The following is a 23,720-nucleotide window of genomic DNA, read 5'->3' on the forward strand; positions in this document are numbered from 1 at the left end:
CCTCCATGTTACAGACCTTTCTGAATTCATCATCTGGTGCTGGAAAAATGTCTCACTTTGAATTTTTGTTAACTCGGTCATTCTAGAATTTGAGATGAAGTGTTATTTTAAATATGTTTGGAAGGGAATATTAGAAGAGCTTGGCTAAGCACTTTTCCACTTCACTATCTTGGCGCCTTAAATATTTTAAAAGAAAAGAATTTCTTGAATAATAAATTTGCAGTTTTATCCTTTAATTTTCTTTGTTTCCTCTCTCATTTTTTTTCTTGTTAAATTCACTACTAACATGTGAAAGTATAATCTCCTTCAAGGCAAGAGTTTATTTTTTGTTTTCATACTTTGATGTTTTGTACATTGTAGGCAGTTAAAAGGTTTTTGAATTTAATCCTGATTATCTGGTTAATACTGGGGTGTAATGAAAGTAGAATAGGAAGCATAGCAGAGGTGGAGGAAAAGTAGTGAGTGTATTTTCCCTTCCCCTTTTGTACTTTAAGGATGGTCAAATCATTTTCTCTTTGTGAAAGGTACAAGAAAAAAGGTGCTATGTGTCCCATGTATACCTCCCAAAAATGTCTTTATAAGTGGTTAGTCCTATTTGCTTTTGAATAGATTATCAAAGCAGAACACAGGGAAATAATGTATCCTTTTGCCACCTTGGACTTAAAGGTTATGTTCTTTGGGACAGGAAAGCCTAGAATGACACCCAGGTACACTGAGTACTACCTAGGCACTCCTATGGCAAACACTTTGGAGCCATTCCCCAAGCACCACCCTTGTCCCACCCTCCATGGAAATGCAATTAAGCAAAGATCCACTGGGGATGGTAGTCTCTTCTCTGGATTTCTGGCAGGGCCCCCCCTCTTTCTCTCTCTCTTTAGGCTAGAACCAGGTGCTCCAGCCTCCACTGCTGGAACAATATGCCTCAGCTCCATTTGGTTGGATCTATCTTGAACTGAGCTTTTCTTCTCTTTTCCTCTCCCAGGCTCTCTGTCATTTCTTTTTCCCTTTTTTTCTTCTAAGTTTCTTCCCCAGACCTATGTTGATCTAAGTTTCTCTCTCTTTCTCTAATAAGACTACTTCTTTCCAGCTTGTAATTAACAATATGGGCCCAGCTGTAGGTTGGACTCACTTGATCTAAGTCCAGTGATTTTTTTCTGGAGGTTTTCCTTTCTTTTCTCTCTTTTCTTAAGGCAATCTTGTCTCAACCATAGTTATTCAGTCTGTCCTCAAGTAACTTGCTGTCTCCTCAGATGAATTAAATCTGTGAACTGCTTGTGGTCTGTAATATATGTGAACTTTGCAAGCCTGTGAGTTAAAAATCTGAGCTTTTACACCTCTGTGGTCAATTGTGATTTTTTTTCATTTGAAGAACCTTGATCAATATAGACCTTTTCAAAGGTCTTATTTTGATATATCTATATCTATATCTATATACATATATAGATGTATATATATATATATTATATATATATATATAAAACTTTCTACTAAATGTTGAAGGAAGTCTTGTGGAATCTTCTTATAGGATAAACACAATAGCTTAGATATTAAAGTAGAAATAAGAATGCATGACAGAAAACAATCACTAAATTGATTTCACACTCATATTACTATAAAAAAATCTCTCTGCATGTCTCAAAACATTATACAGCCTTTTATAAAGAACACAGCTAGGAAAGCACTACAAAGTTCTATTTATTATCAGCATTAAGACATTTTGAGACAAAAGTACATAATGTAAATATTTTAGGGCAAAATAAATGGTATTTACATTATAAAGTATTCTATTAAATGCTCACAAGACCTCTTTTAGTTCTTTTTAAAAAATAATGTTAAATATTTAACCATTAAAAAACACTAAAAATCATTTAAAAATATAAACCACACCTGATAAAATGCTTTAACAACTTGCTTGAGGTAGGGGTAGGGAAAGGGGAGATATTGACAAGAGATAATAGTTAAGTTAATGGACAGTTTTCTGAGACACAGCTATTCATCATTCTAATTGCTCACACAAATTTCTAACAAGTAGGCATGGAGGTTGTGCTGCTTTTTCTTAAGGGTCAAATATTAAGTGATGAACTTTCAATGCTTCTAAGTTTCATGTAAATTAGGGACATGAAGAGAATGAAATGAGTTATTAACATTTAGCATTTAAAATAATAAATACATTATTTACAACAATTAGGAATGCATAAAGGACAATAGCTTTTTCGTTTCAGAAGGTTTTTTACAAACACATATTTTTGTCTTATTTGTTCTTCCAAATATTATGTTCAAATAATTTAACAATGAAAATTTTGAAATAAGAATTTTGAAACATAAAGACAAGCAAATCTGTGTGCCATCAAGAATTATTAAATATAAAAATGTTGCAATTCCACTATTGCATTTCCATCTTGACTAGCTGACTACTAGTCTCATCTTTGAATCTGCTTATAATGTTGAAAAACATAGGCTCAATCATTTGGCTCTGTGATAGTAATTTTTTCCACCATGTTAGACAGATTTTCAGATTCCAGGTCTTCTTTGCTATTATCTGAACTTTCAGATGAGATATAACAACCAGAATCTCTTGGACAGTCATTACTTTTAAAAGTGATATCTGGTTTTAAAGATAGGGATACAGGTTCACTTTCTTCTTCTAAAGCTGTAAATAGAAGAGAAGACAAGAATTAGACAATGGTGAGCCTTTGGTGGAACTCAAGGATGAGTGATCATTATTTATTTTAACACTATTAAAAAGGGAAATTAGAGGTAGCTAGGTGGCCCAGTGGATAGAGTACCAGCCCTGGAGTCAGGAGTACCTGAGTTCAAATCCAACCTCAGACACTTAATAATTACCTAGCTGTGTGGCCTTGGGCAAGCCACTTAACCCCATTGACTTGCAAAAATCTAAAAAAAAAAGAGGGGAAATTATAGGAATCAAACAATGCATTTAATTAACACAATAAAAATGTTTGAGACCAAACTGTGAGAAGGTTTTTCTATAAAAAAAGGACAGATTTTTGTCCTTGTTCACACATTTACAATCCTGAATATGATACAAACTATATGAGTATTATTTGGGATTTTGTTTTTCATTATTACAAAACAGTAAAACTCTATGTAAATAGATGTTATCAAAGAGCTTTCAATGTCCTAACTCATTTAACAACTTTATAAAACAGTTACTACAAGTATTATTGTTGTTTTTATTTTGCAGATGAGGAAAGTGACATGCAGAAAGATTAAATGACTTGACCAGTATAATGCTAGAGGTCAAATTTGAATCTGAGTCTTCCTGACTTCAAATCCAACAAGGTAGCCCCTTAAGTCAAAGAAAGCAGATTATATACATTGCAATTAATTGCTTATCCAAATGCCTCTGCATACCACCAGAGAAAGGCATTTGTAATTTTACTGAACCTTGACAAAAATTCTATTGTTAATTCTTTAGCTCAAAAGCATATATATGGTACAAAAACTTTAAAATAGCAGGAGTTTTAAAAATAATATCTTCTAAAATTGAAAGATTACATATACTTCTCACAATTATCACTCAGAATCAAGCAATTCTAGGAAAGTTTGTTTCTTTTGCCTTTATGCCACAATGGAGAGAATCTCTTCAAGTTTATACAATAAGAAAATGTAAGTTGAATGTGGCATTGTTTTTTTTAAAATTTTTGCAAGGCAATGGGGTTAAGTGACTTGCCCAAGGCCACACAGTCAGGTAATTATTAAGTGTCTGAGGCTGGATTTGAACTCAGGTCCTCTGGACTCCAGAACCAGTGCACTATTCACTGCACCACCCTAGCTGCCCTTGAACATAGTGTTGTTATGTAATATCTTTTAGGTCAAATTTTGAGTTTTCTTTCCCAAAATCTTTCCCTCACATTAGTGTCCAGTACTTGGTAGCTATACATGTCACTACCAATTTTAAGACATGTGCTTTAGGAGATTTTTCCAGGAAAAGTGATGGTTTCACATGATTCTGTCCAAAGTTTTCTCTATATTTTTATTCTGGCTACCTGTGCTGGACACTGTTCCTTACCAACAATAGCAGCATACACTATATAACAGAAGCAGATATATAATGAATATAAGAAAATTTAACCAATGTAATTCAAAGTCCCCTAGTTACATATGAATATTGAAAATTTTTCTTTTTAATAATGTATAGACAGTTGTACTTTGAAAAAATATCAACTAAAATTTCAAAAATCTAATTTTTTCCTAACATCTACTAAAATTCTAAAATTAATTAAAGCATATATTGAATATTTCTTCTATATAAAGCATTATGCCAGGTCCTTAAAATAAAAAACTTAGAAGACTTCCAATTTTGTTAAGGAAACTGTTTCCAAAGGAAATTAGTTTTTGTATGCTTTAAGGTTTAGATTTAACTTTTTAAAATTGTATAAAATTATATAAAGATAATGAATTCTCTATGTATTTGTATTTGTATATACACATACACGTACATATATATGTAAATATATGAGTTCATAACTAAACAACAACACATATACTTGCACACATATTTGGAGAAAGCAGGCCAATAGAGACTACAGTGAAAGAAACACCACTCCTTACAAGTCTTCAGAGCATACCCATAAAATCTTGAGTGGGAAATCATAGGTACCTTTTGGTAAACAACCCTGCCACTGGTGTAGAATTTCAAGTTTATGCATATACTTATAAGTATATGTGTATATTTATATATATATATATATATGCATTCTTGTGTATATGTAATAAATAAATATATATTATATATTGGACCATCAGAGGGCATATTCAGAGAGGTAAAGGTTTCCTGTTTCAAGTCCCTCCATTTCCCTATTTATCCTCCCAACAGTTTGCCAAAGTGAATTTTTTTTCTAAACCATACACCTAACCATGTCATATCCCCACTCCAATTATTCTATCATGTCTAGGATCAAATATGAACTTTGTTTTTTTAATAATCTTAACATTCTTTCCAGTCTTCTTTCATATTACTCTGCTTCTCACATTCTATAGTCCAGTTATATTGACCTATTGACTTTTCCTTGTAATCCATTTCTGATTTTTGTGACTTTGTATTAAAGGTCTTCCATTCCTAGAATGGACTCTCTGCCTCTTAGAATCCCTGGCTTAGAGTCTTGACTCTACTCAAATATCCCTCTTCTTGGTCCCCAGAAACTACATATATTCTTCCCCTCTAAGGTTACTTTGTATCTTGGGCTTCTCTGGGTACCCAATTCTCCTAACTCAGGCACATCATTGAGGAGTCTTTTGACCATGCCCAGTTTGTCTAATGTTGCATCTCATACCACTATGAGGGGTGGGGAAGTATTACATGTCTGCATCTCTAAAACTAGAGAACCTGAGTCATTCCCTTTTCTACTAGACTCAGTCACTCTTATTGATTTGTGTGGAAGATAATGATCCCAGATATCAAATATTGAAAACTATGAACTGAATTGGTGGCAGTGAGTTCCCCAGAGGCAGGCAGTCAATCAAAGAAGGTTACCAAACCCGTAAGGAAAAACCCGCAACAGGTTTCATGTAAGGAAAACTGGGCATTCTCAGAAAATCCTGGGTAATATGACTTTTGATTTGTCTTGCATATGTCTATTTATGCACATTGTCTACCCCATTAGAATGTAAGCTCCTTAAAGTTAAGATCATTTTTGCATTTTCTTTGTATTCCTAATGCTCAGCATAAAACATGGCAAATATTGTTATTCCTACAGGAAGGACTTCTGTGACCCCATTTGGAGTTTTCTTGGCAAAAATAGTGGAGAGTTTGCTATTTTCTTCTTCTCCAGCTCATTTAACAGATGATGAAACTGGGGTAAACAGGGTTGAGTGACTAGACCAAGGTCATACAACTAGTAAGTACCTGAGGCTAGATTTGAATTCAGGAAGAGTCTTCCTGACTTCAAGCCTGGTACTCTATCCACTGATCCACCTAATGCTAAATAAATGCTGAGTGAATGGATTATCTTTGATCACATAATCAATAAGTGAAAAAACTAGAACTTAAACTTAGATCTCCTGCCTCTAAGTGTAGCTCTTTTTTTCCTGCCACATCATATTGCCTGAAAATAGCCCTAATTATAAAATGACAAGGATATTTATGAGATGCTTTTAGTGCTATCAAAGCAAGTGAATCATTCACCAGTTTAAATGAAAAACTGGTATTAGTGAGTAATATAAAATAAACCAGATCTCTACTAAATTTTGAGCATCATTTAATGCTCAAATTCTTTTTTGACCTTTCCTAGCTTCCTTGATGAGATAGACAATGAATAAAATGTGTTAATATTATTCAATACTGGAGCAAAATTCAGAATTTCACACAGTTAATCCTTTCTCCAGGAAGCTGACAGAAGTCTTCCTCTCTTGTAACTCTATCCTGCAATCAGCTCTAACACCATGTTAAATGCTCTTATCAACTAATATATAATCATCAGTTCTACCTGCCAAGCAATAACACCCCCCCAAAGTGTTCATCCTGCTTACATGCTCAAAGTTAAAGTGAAGGAGAGGTTTATTTATTTTAGCTGAGTAGGATAAGAAAAACGGATTATTCTGAATCTCAAATTTCCCTTTATTCTACCATACATGCATACACACACACACACACACACACACACACACACACACACACACACACACACCATAATCATCTTCCTTGCTAGTCATCTTAGCTGAGATCATTAATGAAATATTTTTCTACCCTTTCTGAAAGCTTCTACTATTATCGTTAAGGCTAAAAAGAAGGCTTTTCAGTTCTTTGTTTTGAATGAACCAAAGATGAACTTAACCAACAACAAAAGACGTATGTTCAGTAAGTATTACTCAACTGTCAGATAAAATAAATAAGCAAAATTTTGAGCCATGCTTCCCCAAATTCTTTATTTTTAGCTTTAAAAATGTCTTCTCAATTTTATGCAGTCATATATTCAGGACCCTTATCACTAGTCACACTGACAGTGTATATTTAAACTTTAGCATAGTAGCAGAAGATATATATACAGTAAAATAATAGATAAAAATAAACTACTGTTACATAGAGTACAATCATCAAATCTCAGCATCTTATCAGCAAATGAAAGTTATTCTTTATTTCTTAAGCAAAGTACAATTTTATATAAGACAAATGATATTTTATAGGAATGGTCTAATATATATAACATACTTTTTGACATGCATATTCTAAGACTCCAGATTATCTGATAAATGTCAAAGAAATGTTAGCTCATTGGCTTATATTTTGACCATAAATAGGAGTTACATCTGATTTTTTGCTTTATTTTTCCTCTTTAAGCTTGATTTCATGTATATTAGTATATTCATATACCAATTCATAGAGATAGTATATATTTAATAATAAGTGTTAGACTTCTTTTTACTGACTTCTCAAAGCAATTATTTAGGACTTTATAAATCAATGAAAGTTGGAATTTCCTATTTTCAGACATAGATAGTCACTATATTTTAGAAGGAGATACATTGCTGTTATTTACTATAAACAGAATCCTTGTTCAGGAATCAAAATAGAAACTACATGAAGAATGAAGGGAATAGTGGAAAGAAAACTGATTATATTGAATATATTATTTTGCACAAGAGTTATCATTATAAAACTTCAAGTAATTCATATTACAGTAGTGTATTTAGGTGAACACTGTTATAGCAATTAATTCAATTTAATATGTATATATTAAGCTCCCTGTTAGATTCTGAGGGAGATACAAAGTTGAGATAATAGCCTCTACCACTGAGGAATTTTAGGAGAAATAAGATACCAACATAGAAAGGCATAAAATATACTTTTACATGAGATGTGTGTTACAGAAGTCCAACATAAAGAATTATGTAAGGTTTCAGGTAGAAGTTCATTACCAAGTAAGAGTTTTATAATGGAAGGTTTCGAGTTGGATTTTAAAGGATGGATAGAAATTTAGCAAGTTAAAAACAAAAGGAAAAAGTCCATGGAAAAATGAGCAAAGGTATGGAGGTGATTTAAGCACAAGACATGTTTGTGAACCATTGTTGGACAAGTTAGAAAAGAAGATCTCATTTGTACTCATTTCTATACCACTGTGAATAAAGTTATCATAAAATTTAATTTCTGATGTGTATATTATTTAGTTGTGAAAAGACAGATCAGCATTTGAAAAACATCCCAAAGTAGAAGGAAACTATATTCTGATTATTTCTTAAACTGTATTATTTAATTTTATTTTTAATATATGAAAAAACAAGCATTTCCAAAACATAATATAATAAAAAGTTATTGCATGTAAAAATATCAATTGTATACAAATTGCTATTCCTTTTAAATATATAATAATGTTATTATGCAAATTTATTATTTTTCTTCCCTCCTCCCTTGCCCTGCCCTAAGGTTATCAATGGACTCAAATAGGTAAATATGTATATATTATATATATGTGTATATATGGGACACAGATAGAAGTATAATGGTAATAAGTTTTAGGGTATAATGAATTAGTGATATATCAGCAAAGACACAGTGATTTTTGCTATGAAATGTCTTTTTATGTTTGGATTTTAGGGGAAAGATTAATGTGTAATATTCTTGTGAAGATAATTATGACTTTATGTGTAATAATTTCCTCATTTACCTTGAAATGATTATCTTTTTCAGTTAAATGAAACTTACTGTCATCATCAAATAGGTTTTCAACTGCTGATAGCAACCTCATCCTGTCTTCTGGGTTTTCAATGTTCAGTTCAATCAAATGACTTTCCTTTAGATCTTTTAAATCTTCCAGTGTCTCATAACCATTTAGTAAAAGTGTTGAAGTATATTCCTAGATCAAAAAAGTAATAATTTAACTAAATGTTTACACTTCTGCATATGTGCACACTTCAATTATAAAGAGACATAGCTTTTAACATCCTAGAACCTGCAGAATCTGATTATAGGTTATATAAAAAATGATTTATTGGAGTTTGGTAAGAGTCATAAAACTGACATCCAAAAGAGTGTTTTTCCTCCTCAACTTATTCCAGAACCTCAAAGTATTATGTTTGTTCCTACCTCTAGAAGGGTAGTGGAAGAAAGTCAACTCCAGAAGAGGATCATTAGGTAGAAAAAATGGTCTAGTGGAAGTTAAAGGAAAGGGAGTGAGCTACAGGACTAATGAAGTCTTTCTAGGGACTTAAATTTTCAGTTCACTTCAATGAACATTTATTTAGTACCTACTATGTGCCAGAACTGTCCTAAGTTCTGAGATTCTTGGTTATAGCTCTCTAGTGGTCTCATAGCTTCATTTTCCAAAGTCAGATAAAGATCCATGGCCTCAGTAAGAAAGATGTCTATTTGCTTTTCATTCTTTTTATGTGAATGTTCCATTTGTAGATTTCATTTTATAAGAGAGTTGAGGTGAAAACATCTCATTTTATGATCTGTATAGTTTCCCAAGGGATAAACTCAATTACCTCATTTTGGATATCACTCTTTCAGATCAAGGATTGTTTAAAGTTAATAATATGAATGCTAGGCTAAAGAATTTGATTCTATATTTTTTGTACCAAAAGAGATTTTATAACTCCCCCCCCCCGACCATCTATGACACAAGGAGTATTTTATGATCAAAGGGAAATGGCAGAGATGGTAGATGCCAGTAGACTTATTAGAAACAATTATATATTGCAAAGAAAACAAACAAAATATGCATAAATTCATTAAATATATTGCAAATATCATTGAGATAAGGGGTGAGGTTGGCCTCTTTTAGTAATAATTAGTAAACTCTCAGCTTGTATTTGAATGAGCTTAAAGAATTTAAGAATTTTCTGTTATATTAGAAGAATTTTCTTTTAAGAGACATTAATAGTATCTGAAAAATCTATAAGTGAGAATGATATTTACAAGCTCTGGTAGACAAACTTTATTTAAAAAGAGAGCTAAAAATTCAAGAGAACAGAAAAAGAGTGAAAAGATGATATCTAAAATAAATATTTTAACTATTTATGCCTGTTATTTAATTTAAATAGTAAATACATGAAATTTAATATTAGAAAGTGTCAATTTATTTTTCTATTTTTGTTCAACATGGAGGGAAAAGTCCAGTATAAGATTAATCATGGAAGATTTTTACATTTGCAAGTTTATCTATATGAAGAATTTTTCTTGGTTTAGGGAACTAAGTGTAAAATTTACTCTCTCTTTCCATTTCATTTCTATTTGAATATTAATAGGAAAGAATATTTTATTCAATTTGAATTTGTTGAATTATAAATAGCATGGTGATAGGCATTTAATAAATGCTTGTTGACTGCCTTATTGACTAATTAGACAAAAATTGGAACCTTTGATATGTTTTTATTATAAACTATTTGATGATTAGAATAAGCCTGTGACCTTCCCTTCTAGGCAAGAAATTAGTAAGAGCAATAAAGAAGCTAAGTTTCAATCTAATAAATATACCTTGTTTAAATAGGACTAAACTCTGCTTCCAAACAGCAGAAGACTAGATCTTCTTGAGTGTGGTGATTAAAAAGGTTCAACAAGCATAATTTCTGGGTAATTTAATGATTTTATTAATAAGGTCAACATATTATTAATAAAAACATGGTTATTTGACTGCCTTTCTTAGTCTAAAGTCCCTCAATATCAGTGGACTCACAGTTTTTATGCCCTTTGAAGAATATGACTGGTTAATATAATGGGAGTTAGGTTATATCAAAATAAGGGTCTTGAGATTTTTGGTTTAGCTCACCCAAATCTTTGTCAGAGATATCAATCTCCATATAACTTTTTAGGACAATAGGAAGAATCAACATTTTCCCAGAAGTTTTTGAACCAACTCAATGAGTAGAAATATACTTATTAGCCCAAACTTAGAATTTCTTTTACTGTCTGAATAGATCTTAGTCTGGGTAAATGTTTAAAAGAGATTTTTCACACTGGCTGGCTTCTGGATGAGAAAGTAGGAAAGAGAAAAATCCTACTACAATAATTCTTCAACATAGGAGAAATATTCATTTCTCAAATGGGAAATTAATTAAAATAAAGACTGAACTCAATCAGAATTATACTTCCTTATGTGAGGATGATTTTTCTAGTAGTTTATCCAATAATAACTTTCATTGTTAAAGAAGCTTCAACTAGGGGAATTTTATTTAAAAGTCCTTTTAATATGGCACTTTCCTGAACAACAGCAACATAACTAGATTAAAAAGGTAACTGGTCATTATTTCCTTAAAAATAATGGAAGCTGGGATGGCTAGGTGGTGCAGTGGATAGAGAACCGGCCCTGGCATCAGGAGTACCTGAGTTCAAATCCAGCCTCCAACACTTAACAATTACCTAGCTGTGTGGCCTTGGGTAAGCCACTTAACCCTATTGCCTTGCAAAAACCTAAAAAAACCCAAAACAATGGAAGCTAAATATGTTTGTAAGCAACAGAGAAATAAAAAAGGAGAGAAAAGGTGGAATAAGGAAAAATGAGAATAAAAGTATCAGTACTGACCTGGAATGAGAGCAAGTTTTTAATAAAAAAACCAGGTATATGTGACTCAACCATGTGATTCCAGTATTGTACACAATGTACTTTCTCCCTCCCTTCCTTTCTCGCTCTCTCATTCTCTCTCTCTCTCTCTCTCTCTCTCTCTCTCTCTCTCTCTAGCACTCTCTCTCTCTCTCTCTCTAGCTCTCTTTCTCTCTCCGTTTAATTTTTGGACTCTACCTTCTGGTAGAACAGTGAATGAGTGAATGAAATTTTACCTAAAACTTTATGCTTAGCTGGTTGGTCTTACATCTTAGACTATACTTCCAACCAACCACCTTCCACGAACCATCCAACTATTCACTGGGAAATCAGGGTTTATGTGGACATTTTTGCCACCTGCTTTCATTTATTTTCCTTCCCTTTCTCACTTCTCCTTTCTATCTATTATTTTTTGGGGGGGCGGGGTAGAAGGCAATGGGATTAAATGACTTGTCCAAGGTCACACAACTAGGTAATTATTAAGTAGCTGAGGCTGGATTTGAACTCAGGTCCTCCTGACTCCAGGCCTAGTGCTTTATCCACTGTGCCACCTAGCTACCCCTCCACCTATTACTCTTGTTCTGGTAACAGTAATCAAATAAATAATACAGCCATTGTTACTGGGAAAGAGCATGAGTTTAATAACTTATTAGGATAAGAATTCCTTGAGATTAATGCCGTCTTACTTTTGAAGCACAAAATGGGTAAGAGTAGATGCTTTAAAAATTCTCTTCAGAGAAATGCTTATGATAAAGGCCATAAGTTTAGCTTTCTCTCTGCCTCTTTTAACTGAGTCAATTTTTACCATTTCCAAAATTACTTGGACTACCTACCTTCAAGAACTGAAGCAATAACTTTGTAAAACACAGTATACTATATATATGTAAGTAATAATTATTAGATTAATTTATGTTTTATTTAATTCAGAAGAATTTTTTAAGTATATAATATTTAAGCTCTTACATTAGAATTTGGGGATATAATGATAATATGAAGTTTCTGTACATTAACTTCCTTTAATTTCTTACTATTATTTGCTTTATAATTTCATAATAAGTAAAAGGAAGTACGGGGAATAAATTTGCTACCATCAGAAAAATCCCACATGAGAAAATGTAAAAATAAACAGAACTTCACAGTTTCAAAAAGAAAAAAAAAGTAGTTGAATCAAATTTAGAAAAGTAGTTCAAACAGCAGTATAAAAGTTAGTTTTCAAGAGAAAAATTTATCACCAGAACCTGAATGGTCAATAAAGGTCATTTCAGGGAATTTATTTTATAACTGAAAGAATAATAAAAGAGGGTTAGACTAAACTTGAATCAGACATTGTGGTCTAAGGCAAACTGTTTATTAGGACAATCTTCATTTGGAAGATAAAGTGATTTGACCAGATGAGTTTTAAGATCTCAATCAATTTCACATTCTAAGAGCTGCATTTTTCATATACTTGCTCTAATTTTAGTAACTTTTTGCTCAATAGATAACAAAGTATAAGGTTTACTCAATTCAGTGCTAGTTTCTCTCTTTAGGGAAAAATTGTGTAAATTAAGTAAACCTAAAAAATTAAAGTTTGAAGACAAAAGGTGAATACACAAGAAATCAACAAGAAAAATTTACTAATTTCTGGTTAAAACAATTGCAAAGGCTAGTAATTGCTATTATTGAATATTAAACACATTTGGTAGTTATAAGTTTATATATATCTAACATATAGAAAATACAATGATGTCTATATTTATTATCAAAAAGTTCAATGGATGTCTATCAAACAAGAATTCTGAAATTAACTTGGAAATATAGATAAAGCAATGGTTAACAGAAGGGATTACAATTGTTTCCATATGATGTCAAGAGTCCTAGAGAAGGTCCCCTACATTTTTGATGGACCCTGTTTGTAGAATTTACTGTAAGACATAGAGAAGAGTTACATAGAGAAGTAGATCGATTAAGACCTAGAAATTGGGGGGAAAATACCCATATTATTGAGAATATAGATGTATCAAAGAAATATCTATCTCAATCTATAAAAATTGAAATAAAGTATATATACAATATATATATATATATTTTATGTATGTACTTGTATTAAGTGTTTTGTAAATCTTAACCTAATCAAGAAATATCAGTTATTCTAAATAGCAATTGCCTTTATATATTTTGTGTTTTATTCTAAGTATTTATGATGTTCAGTAAGTCCTCTAGAATCATTTAGTATTATATCAATATTTAACTCAGAAACATCACATCAAGAGTCACTTATCTTTCCTTTGAATGTCTATTTTATCATATGATATCATTCTCTCTCTCTTTATATATATGCATATATATATATACAATTTATATATAAATATATATAAGCACACATACACACACACACACATATATATATACACATACATATATATATATATATCTGCCAAATTGAACCAATATTTAGAGTATGAATTTATAATGCTTTTATAAGTAGGGGTTTGAATTGACATGAATAGAATTTTCATGGCAATGTAATCATTAGGAAAATGAAAAAAAGTTGCTTTTTGTAGATTTTAGATATTATATTTGTCAGTAACTAAAATTGGGACCTAAATCACATGATTTTGATTACATTTAACAGTTACTTATAGATAAGGAACCCCCACATTACCAATAAAAAAAGAAAATTAAATGAAAATGTGTACACTGACCTGGAGTAGAATTCTTTCTAGCAATTCCTGCACAGTTTGTGGTTTGGTCCTCTCACTCTTTTGATGTGCCTTTATCTTCTTTGGTGTGGCTTCCTCTTCCAAAATTATATCGACATAAATAAATTTGAAATTACCCACTTTTTTATTCAGCATTCCTGTCCACATGCCCATTGGTGTTTTGCAGATAATGTCTATAATATCTCCTTTCTAGAAGTAAATAAAATTTCAAATAAGAATAAATAACTCTGGTTCTGAGTCAGAGTTTATTTCACTTTAGATTAGAAACTGAAGCAATAAAAATGAAATCTGAAGGAAGAGAACTAAGTTCTCTTCCAACAGTGACGGAAGAGAGCTAAAGGGAAATTTTGGGGAGTTGATGATAGTCAGGGTTGTATCATCCAATAAACATAGCTTTTTTTTTTAACTCCACAAGACCTATGAAAAAGTTTTGTTTTAAGAATGTTTATTCTAGCAATTAACAAAGACCAATCTTGAATATGTGTGTGTACATAAATGTGTTTTGTGTTTATGTGTGAGTTTGTCTGTATGCATAGTGCATACACTAAGGCACAGTGCATACAGTAAGAGGTAGAGTAATATCAATGGCTTTTTCTTTCATAAAGTGAAAGAAAACAATGAAGATTCATTTTTTGAATTTTTTTTCATTTCAAAAGTAAATTCCTATAAAAGCATATCCTATGAGGCAGAAAGACTTAGGACTCATTGATTACCTATAATGTCAGTCAGTGCAGAAAACTAAAATGGTTTTAACACATCTTCCTATGATCTAAATCACTGACTCTCAGTTTTCTCATCTGTAAAATAAAGATAATACTTTCAGTAATAATCTCACAGTGCTATTGTAAAGGTCAGATGAGATAATGTATGGAAGTGCTTTGTAAATCTTCAAGGCATTGTATATATCAGCTTTTATTACTACTGATCACCTTCTGATGTCTAATATTTATCTCCTTGCATACATAACAAAAATACCCATAGTGAAGGAAATATTGGACAGAGAAATATGATTTATAATTAATCTGTTTTCTTTGGACTGACCTTACATCTTACATTTAACATTGTTCAAGACAATACAAAGTCCCTATCCCCATGCCATTGTTCAAGTTATGAAGATGAGGACAATGAACTTTTAGTAAAGTACCTTGCCTCTTCCTGGCAAGGACAAGCCCTTCAACAAAACAATGGATCCCTGCTCAAGCCTGAAAGGATTAAATCTTTGAGTTACTACATCTCATTAAGATATCCCTCCTCTTAGGGGCAGCTAGGTGGCATAGTAGGGGCAGCTAGGTGGTGCAGTGGATAGAGCACTGGCCTTGGAGTCAGGAGTACCTGAGTTCAAATCTGGCCTCAGACACTTAATAATTACCTAGCCATGTGGCCTTGGGCAAGTCACTTGACCCCCTTGCCTTGCAAAAAAAAAAAGATATCCTTCCTCTTTATATCATCTCTACTCTCTGAGCAAAGGGCCCTCCCACCTACCCAGGATTTCAGCTAGTTTTTTACCAGTTCATTAGAACCAATATCTAATTTTATGTTCTGGGAATTGGTTGTTAAAATGGCACTCTCTTTAAGTTGGGTGCCTGGAAATCACAAATTTATATTCCTTACTCTTTTTTAATGTTTATGTGTGCAACAGTGTTTTCTAATTACCCATAGTAATGTTCATTCCATCATAAGTGAAAAGAAAATTGATGGAACTATGCTTACATTTATTTATTCATTTCTTAAAATTCATTATACATTTGATGGAATACTATATTTTAATTCCCTCATTTTTGTTACTTCAGTAAACAAACATAACATAAAGAGAAAAAGCGTTAAACAACCAGGGGGTGAGAAGTTGTCATTAGTTTCCCCTTTATGTTATGCTCAAAATTCCCCCAAGATATTATGAGTGAGCTGGTATTCCCTGAATGCTGAAAGCAATAGAAATATAGATGTCAATGGGTTATCTTATCACCCATTTTGGAAGTCGTGGAAGTAGAAGGAAAAAAAAGAGTTAGAATAGGTAAAATGAGTTCTGTTTCTGCATATGTTCCAACATTGACTGCTATAGTTGCATGGTTATTTTCACTCCATAAGGATATGTTTGCTTACTGCAAGTAATATAACATTATCTAGCTCTGTGTACCTCTTTTATTGTTCTTACTTGAGTTAAATGCATGAAATATTAAACTACTTTTCAATATACCTTTTTGTATATTTAAAATGGTCATTAGGGTGAGAACTGGTTAATTTATTTGATTCCCATCACTACACTTACATATAGGGTTCCCCATGTGTGACCCTTTAAAAACTCAGCCTCTACTCAGTTGAATTTCTCATCTTCCTGTGAAGCTAGCTCATTCCCAGATTACCTCTCATGCTTCTAATTTATCTTTCCTTTCATAATGGTTGATTTTGCTGTTCTTGCTGCTACTGCTAATCCCCTTAGGGGATCAGTGACTTCCAACTGCCTTTGCTCTTTCTCTCTCTTAGCTTCTGTTAAACACAATACTTAAATAGACTTTTGTCCTTAAATACATGTGGGATAGAGTTAGTACTTAATATGAATTCTTCACATTTGAACCCAAAACTACACTACCCTAAAATAATTTTTTAATGTTTTTTCCAAGGCAATGGGGTCAAGTGACTTGCTCAAGGTCACATAGTCAGGTAATTATTAAGTGCATGAGGCCAGATTTGATTTCAAGTCCTACTAACTCCAGGACTGATGCTCTATCCACTGTGCCACCTAGTTGTCCTTCCAAAATATTTTTTTAAACCTCATTTAAAATTTCTTCAATTGGTCGCTTCTTCATCACATTCAGTCATTCATATGAGGGTTCCTAATGAAGTAGGGGAAATTTTAAGAGAAATATGTTCTATAAATAATCTGTTCTCTCTACCACTGACCATATGCATTACATTAACACTGACTCCCCTCCCTCTATCACATTGTCCAAGTTAGGAGATGAGGTCATGAACTTTTAGTAAAGAGCCTTGCCCCTGCCTGGACTAGGACTCCAGAAATCCCTGCTCCCAGGCACAAAACAAGACTGTCAACAAAACAATGGATCCCAGCCTTAGCCTGGAAGGTTAAATCTTTGACCCACCACCTCTCATTTACATATCCCTAATTACCTCATCTCTTCTCTTGGAGTTACTGCCATCTACACATACCTAAACTGTCTTATCTTCCCATTTCTTTAAAAGCTCACTTAATTCTCGGTTGGATTGCTTCCTTTGGGAAGGCAACTCTCTCTTGGGGAGTGTGATTCCCCTAAATAACCTCTCACACCTTTTTACCCTTCCTTACAGCTTATCCCTAGTTGACCAGGCTTCTTTTGGGAGGGTAGTTCACTATTGGACTTCCCAGGTAATCTCTCATGCTTCTATACCTTTCCTGACTGCTTATCCTCTCATGGAGGTTTAGGGTGATTAAGTTATTTAGATTGCTTAGGGATCAGTAGCTTCCAACTGCCTTTATTTTTCCTTTCTCTTAGCTTGTGCTAACCACAGTGATACTTAAATAAACCTTTTGACTCTAAAATTTCTTCTGTGGGTCAAAGTCCATGTTTTACATGAATTCTTTTCATGTTTCACCCGAACTTTAAACCAACTACATGTTTCCCCAGCATCTCTCACTTTGTAGTATTGGGTTTCCCTTAAAGGAAAATTTCACTTGCTTCTTTTCAAGTTGCTCCCAACCATATGCATTTTTGGTGTTGAGAGGGGCATATGTAGTGGTGTTACGCTAGTGTTTCAAGTTCACCCAGTTCAATCTTTCCTAACTGCAAAAGAAAAATTCAAACTATCTAAACACTTTCAATTAGGCAGATGAAAATAGAATGGTTGCATGGGATGAATAAAGTATGTAAATAAAATTATGAGTATTAAATATCAGTCATTTAATTCAATACTTAATTTAGTATATATGGCATTAGAAACATTACAGTGAATATCAAGTTGATGTGTCAAATATTAAATGATGAAATTTATCCAGCTTTCAATCTGAATATGAAGGAAAACAAAACTTATGAGATTTTCATCTAGGAATCTGATTGATTTATAGTTAAAACTGATTAATAAGTGTGGCACACTTCACTGAAATAATTTTTTTTAAATTGTAAAGGGAATAAATTGCTATGCAAATATAGAGACAAATTTAGCTTAGACTGACCTCCTATAGAATTTTCTAAGTGCCCTGAGTCATTTTAAAAGATAAGAATAGGAATCAATCTTATAATTTTATTACTAAAAGAAAGTCCTGGGTGAAGAAACTTCTTTTACCAGTGTATGACAGTGATTCCTCTGCACATTAGCCTTAGATGCCTAGAGCACTGAGATTTTTAAAAATTTATTCTAGACTGTATTTGTTAGAGGTGGGGTTTGAATCTTCCTGGTTTTGTGACAGGTGGGCTTTATGTAGAGTTCTGCTAAAACACTTATTTTGAAAACATGAATTTATTTTAATGTAACTGACATATTAGGGAAATCATTTGAGCAGAATGAGAATTTTTCATTTGCTTATATCCAATGTCATGTGTGAGAAAAAAATAAGAATGTAAAAAGCTACACCCTAGGTGAATTGATTTGAGGAGGAATATACAAAATAAACACACATGCACTTCAAACATTTCTCTCAGTTAACTGAATATGTTATGTTTTGTTGTATTTTGTTCTTTCACATTTGTGAAATTTTCTATTTTAAAAAAATCCACTCTTGCATCATCTCAATATGTCTAAATATCTTGATTGAAAAACATCAAGTAGTTCTTATGAAAGGAAAACTTTACATATTAAGGAGAACCAGCACCCCTTCTGACTCTCTCTTCTAGAAGAAAACTTCAGACAGTTTTTAACATAAAGTTCCATATTTATTGTCTATCTTCAGGTGCAGTATGAGCTGTGGGTAGAAAAGGGTTGGCTACAACTATGTACTACACCTCTCTGCCTTCTTTCTACCTTTCTACTTCCTTAATTTCTACCAGTTTCTTTTCTGTGTTCCAGTTGTGGATCACTGAGACTTTCCTCCTCCCTATAGCCTTCTGCTTTTCAGTTGCAGATATGGGAATGGACATGCAGATCAAAAACCAACCTAAGGTTGTGGATGCCACCATAATTTATGGTAATATTTCTTAACTATTTAACATATAAAAAACTATGATACCACTTTTACTGTTTCTATCTTTTAAAAATTTTTTTACTGATGAAATTTGAGTGCTATGTCACTAGCTCCATTTTTCTCATAAGCACTGTATTTTTTATTGTGTGACTTAGCAAGGCATGATGATTTTTAGGAACACATATGTCTTATTATAACAGAAGCTTACTGTATGCATTGTTGCCTCCCACTTGAGATTAAAGACAATATGACTGGTCTCGGAGTGTTTGGTGTCTCTATTTAGCTCACCTCCCTCTCCCTGAAGCCCACCTCACCTAATGTGCCCCAGATGACTAGAGTGATTAGTTTATGTATTATTGAGTATTGTGCCCATAAGTGGGGAGGATTATTGCTATTAGAATTCATAAAGATTATTTAATAATTTGCTCTGTTGCAGACTTTTTCTTAAATAGAATGAGACAAAATGTAAAAAGGAAGTACACAGTATTGTGAAATGAAAGTGTGCTGATCTAACTGTGTGATAAACATTTAGTCTAAATCCATGAGAGGGAACCCCAGAATAATTAATGGAAAACAAAAGGTATTTATTAGATGGGTCTTCTGTCTCCCCCACAACAATCAACTGAAATGAAGCAGGATGAACTAAGGTAAATCTAGTTTTATTAGTGATATTTCCCCCATTCTTGCTCCTTGTTCTTCCAGAGCTGTCTTCAGTTTCAATTTCTGTTTGAAAACTTCATCTTTATTCATTCATTCAATAATCAAATATTGCAGCCATCATGTACAAGGCACTGTGCTAGGTATTTCCTCACTATTTTTTCTTAACCTCTTTAAAAGTTTAGATTTAGCAGTAGACATTGGATATTCCCTAGCAGTTAGAAGAAGCCTTCAATGGCAAAGTAAGGTAATTCTCCTCTTCCTCAAGACACATTGTATTACTTACAAAAATTATCAATAAATAATACTGAAGGCTTGTTACTAATAAGACATCTCAAAAAATATCATTCCTAGATTTGAATAGACTTGCTCCCTACAGTACATTTTGCTCAACTTTTTACTCTGACTGGTCAGTTCTGCCATATCCAAAGAACCTGGCATTACTATGCCAAACCAGATTGTGCAGACATAAGCATTATTATGATATAATAACATTACATAACAAGATTTTTACATTTCACTTACCTTAATTTTGAGTGAGTCAGTGTCATAAGGACTTGGTGTGAAATCTGTATGTACTCTGGCTCGGCCACAGAATGGTCCTGTGTATGGGACTTCATCATCCAGTCTAAAGCTATCTCTATTACTTGTGCCATCTGAACAGCTTGTGATTCCACCTGATAAAATCAGAGATAATACTTTATAAGTAGTGCTATTAATATTCTTTTTTTTGTTTTTTGCAAGGCAATGGGATTAAGTGACTTTCCCAAGGTCACACAGCTAAGTAATTATTTAGTGTTTGAGGCCACATTTGAACTCAAATCCTCTTCCTCTTAGCTGGTACTCTATCTACTATCTAGCTGCACCATATTAATATTCTTAACTATCATCTGGGAACAAATAAAAAAGACTCATATGAAAAAATCACCCACAAACTTCTTGTGGCAGTTTTCCCTAACCTATCAACATATCTGCTAACTACTAATTAGCAGATCAGTTGTTAACAATTTATACTTTTCCCACTCATCTCTTACCTTTCCTTTTTCTTGCAACAACTACCAAAATATTTATTCATGTATATGTGAAGGATTATTATTCAGAGATTTCCTTGATCAATTTGATGAATTTACACAATGGTCAGCCTTTGTTTGGGATTTTTGTTCTATTTTATATAAAGGATTTGAGCTTCCGCGAATCAACTGTGAATAGACTGGTTGTTGCCTCTTTATTGATATAGTCATATGGGGACAAAAATTCACTCTCTGGTCTTTGGTTTGTGCTAATTTCTTTTTTTCTTCCAACAAAGACTCAGAATGATATCAAGAGTTCTTTTTTATAGATGGTACACAAATGGTGATTTTTTTGACTCACAATAATCCATCAGTTTATCTCCTTCTGATTCACAATAGTCCTAGCCAGTCCTTGCAAAGACTTATTACCCTTTAAGTAAATAAAATTGTCTATTGATCACAACCTCCCATATTTTTGTCCATGTTTACATATCAGTATATACTGTATAAATATAATGGAAATAAATAAAAAGTAGTTAAATACAAGGCAGTTAGGGATGAAAGTCAGTAGAAGTGGGGGAGTGGGGAATCAAGAAAGGCTTCATGTAGAAAGTTAGTCAATAAACATTTTTAAGCACTTTCTATATACAAGGCACTATGCTGTGCACCAAGGTTATAAAGAAAGGCAAACCTATCAATCCAATTATTATTAATAATTATTAACAATAATTGGTCCAATTAGTATTAATGAGTGAAACAATATGTAAACAACTATGTACATAGTTGTTGGTTGCAAATGGGAGGTGAGGAAGATGAAAAACCTCTTCTAGAAGAAGGGCTTCAAGCTGAATCTTAATAAAACCCAGAAAGCTAGGATGTAGTTGTAAGAAGAGTATGCATTCTAGACAAACATGTCAACCAAGGAAAGGGCAAGGTATATGTAGATGGATATCTTGTTCAAGAAATAGAAGGTCAGTGCTGCTGGATAGATCTTAGACAGGAACAAAATATATTCAGACTGGAAAGGTCAGAGAGAGAGAGAGAAAGCTTTAAAAACCACAGAGAGCCTTTTATACTTGATTCTGTAGTTAATTGAATATTTGATTGACACAGTCAAATCAAAGCTATATTTAGGAAAAATCCCTTTGACAAAACCTGGAGTGGACAAATTTTTTAAAATTTTTATTTACTTAAGGCAATGGGGTTAAGTGACTTGCCCAAGGTCACACAGCTAGGCAATTATTAAGTGTCTGAGGTTGGAGCTCCTCCTGACTCTGGGGCCACTACTCTATTCACTGAGCCACCTAGCTGCCCCAGAGTGGATAAAATCTTGAGGGAGAGAGGCCTACCAGAAGGCAATAGTCCAGATGTAGGGTAATGAAGGTCTGTCACCCTTAGGTGACAATTGTTTAAATGGAAAGAAAGGGAGATATAGAGAAAGGTTTTGTGAAAATAGAAATGGCAGAACATGTTGATAAACTGGCTATGGTTCAGTTGAATCTTTAAAGGAAGAGAAGGAGTGCTTTTTTGGCAGGGGAGCAGCCAAATAAAAACTACAAAATTGGAGTGTTATGTGAGAATAATGAATAGAAGGTCAAAGTTCAAGTTAATTCTTTCCATTCTCTACTTTATTTTGTATGTAGAGATGAAAACTTATGCAACATAACTTTTTTGAATATTATTTTTCAAGACAAAATGATTTTCAAACTTTATTAAGCTTTTGAAACAACACATATCATTCATAATCTATCAGGTGTGATTTTTAACAGTAGAGACTTGATGTAGAATCAACACATTTTAATCTCTTGCTATTTTTTATTACCAAATATCTGAGATTTTTATAGCTAATTAGATAAATAAAATTATCTCCACATAAATAAGGTCATTAAAAATAAACCTCTTAAAGTTATCATGTTCAGTACTTCTTATTTGCTCCTTTGAACTTACTGGATGAACTTTGACCACTGTAGATACTGTCCATGGAGTCACTGCCTTTGAGAGGAAATTTCTCAGCATAGGCTGCAACTCCTGGGTCACTGTTTCTATATGAGTAGGCATCCTCTTCATCCTCTTCATCCTTTGTTTTTCAAATGTCACAATGTTAATACAGAGACAAGTATTTCTTTGAGATACATTTTTCCCTTTTATTTCCTCCCTCTCATACATACGCACACAGAACATGTCTGCACAAAAGGTCAAATTTTAGCATTAAGATATTTAAGAAAACAATATTAGCAGCACAGAACATCACCATAATTAATTGTTTAATTTCTTTTCCTAGAAGAAAAATTTAGAGTGCATTTGGTGGGGGGGGAACTTTTAGGTGAAACCAATGTGAAATTCTCCTTAAATCTCAGTGGTGCATAATTACAATTTAGCACTGACATTATCAAGTATTTTTAATTAGAAAGATAAATTGAATTGACAGTCATACCTCTAGTGAAACCACACTTGATTGAGCTACTTCTACTGGTTCCTTTTTGTTATTTAATCTATTTACCAATACAATCTATCATTTGGGAATTCAAAGAATGTTAAATCTTTTCCAACTGTTTCATCTCAGTTATTTACTAGTAAGAAACACTTTATCTAATACTCTTTAAATTTTTATCCCAGACATGCTACTTTGAATCTTTGACCTAAACTAGGGAAAATCAAATCTTGCATAATTGAAATTAGAAGAGATGAACTATTTCAAAATATGTTTCCTTTTTTTTCTGAAATTATCTCAAGTACTTTCCAA

The 23,720-nt window shown here is 32.8% G+C and overlaps 1 protein-coding gene across 2 annotated transcripts in view; it reads right to left on the reverse strand.

The window, feature by feature from the left end:
• Window positions 1-1,626: 1,626 nt before the first annotated feature.
• The window catches only part of SAMSN1 (SAM domain, SH3 domain and nuclear localization signals 1), a 61,901-nt gene continuing 39,807 nt past the window's right edge, over window positions 1,627-23,720 (reverse strand). The window contains exons 4-8 of one of the 2 annotated variants that reach the window (XM_074213821.1): window positions 22,925-23,054; window positions 20,493-20,644; window positions 14,183-14,389; window positions 8,663-8,813; window positions 1,627-2,650 (exon numbers count right to left, since the gene is read on the reverse strand). In XM_074213821.1, coding sequence (XP_074069922.1) covers window positions 2,460-2,650; window positions 8,663-8,813; window positions 14,183-14,389; window positions 20,493-20,644; window positions 22,925-23,054 — 831 coding nt within the window. In that variant the 3' untranslated portion in view covers window positions 1,627-2,459. Of the gene's footprint in view, window positions 2,651-8,624; window positions 8,814-14,182; window positions 14,390-20,492; window positions 20,645-22,924; window positions 23,055-23,720 lie in introns of both variants that reach the window. The other variant, XM_074213822.1, reaches the window with a different exon arrangement.

Source organism: Macrotis lagotis, chromosome 1, assembly GCF_037893015.1.
Source record: "Macrotis lagotis isolate mMagLag1 chromosome 1, bilby.v1.9.chrom.fasta, whole genome shotgun sequence".
Lineage (NCBI taxonomy): Eukaryota > Metazoa > Chordata > Mammalia > Peramelemorphia > Peramelidae > Macrotis > Macrotis lagotis.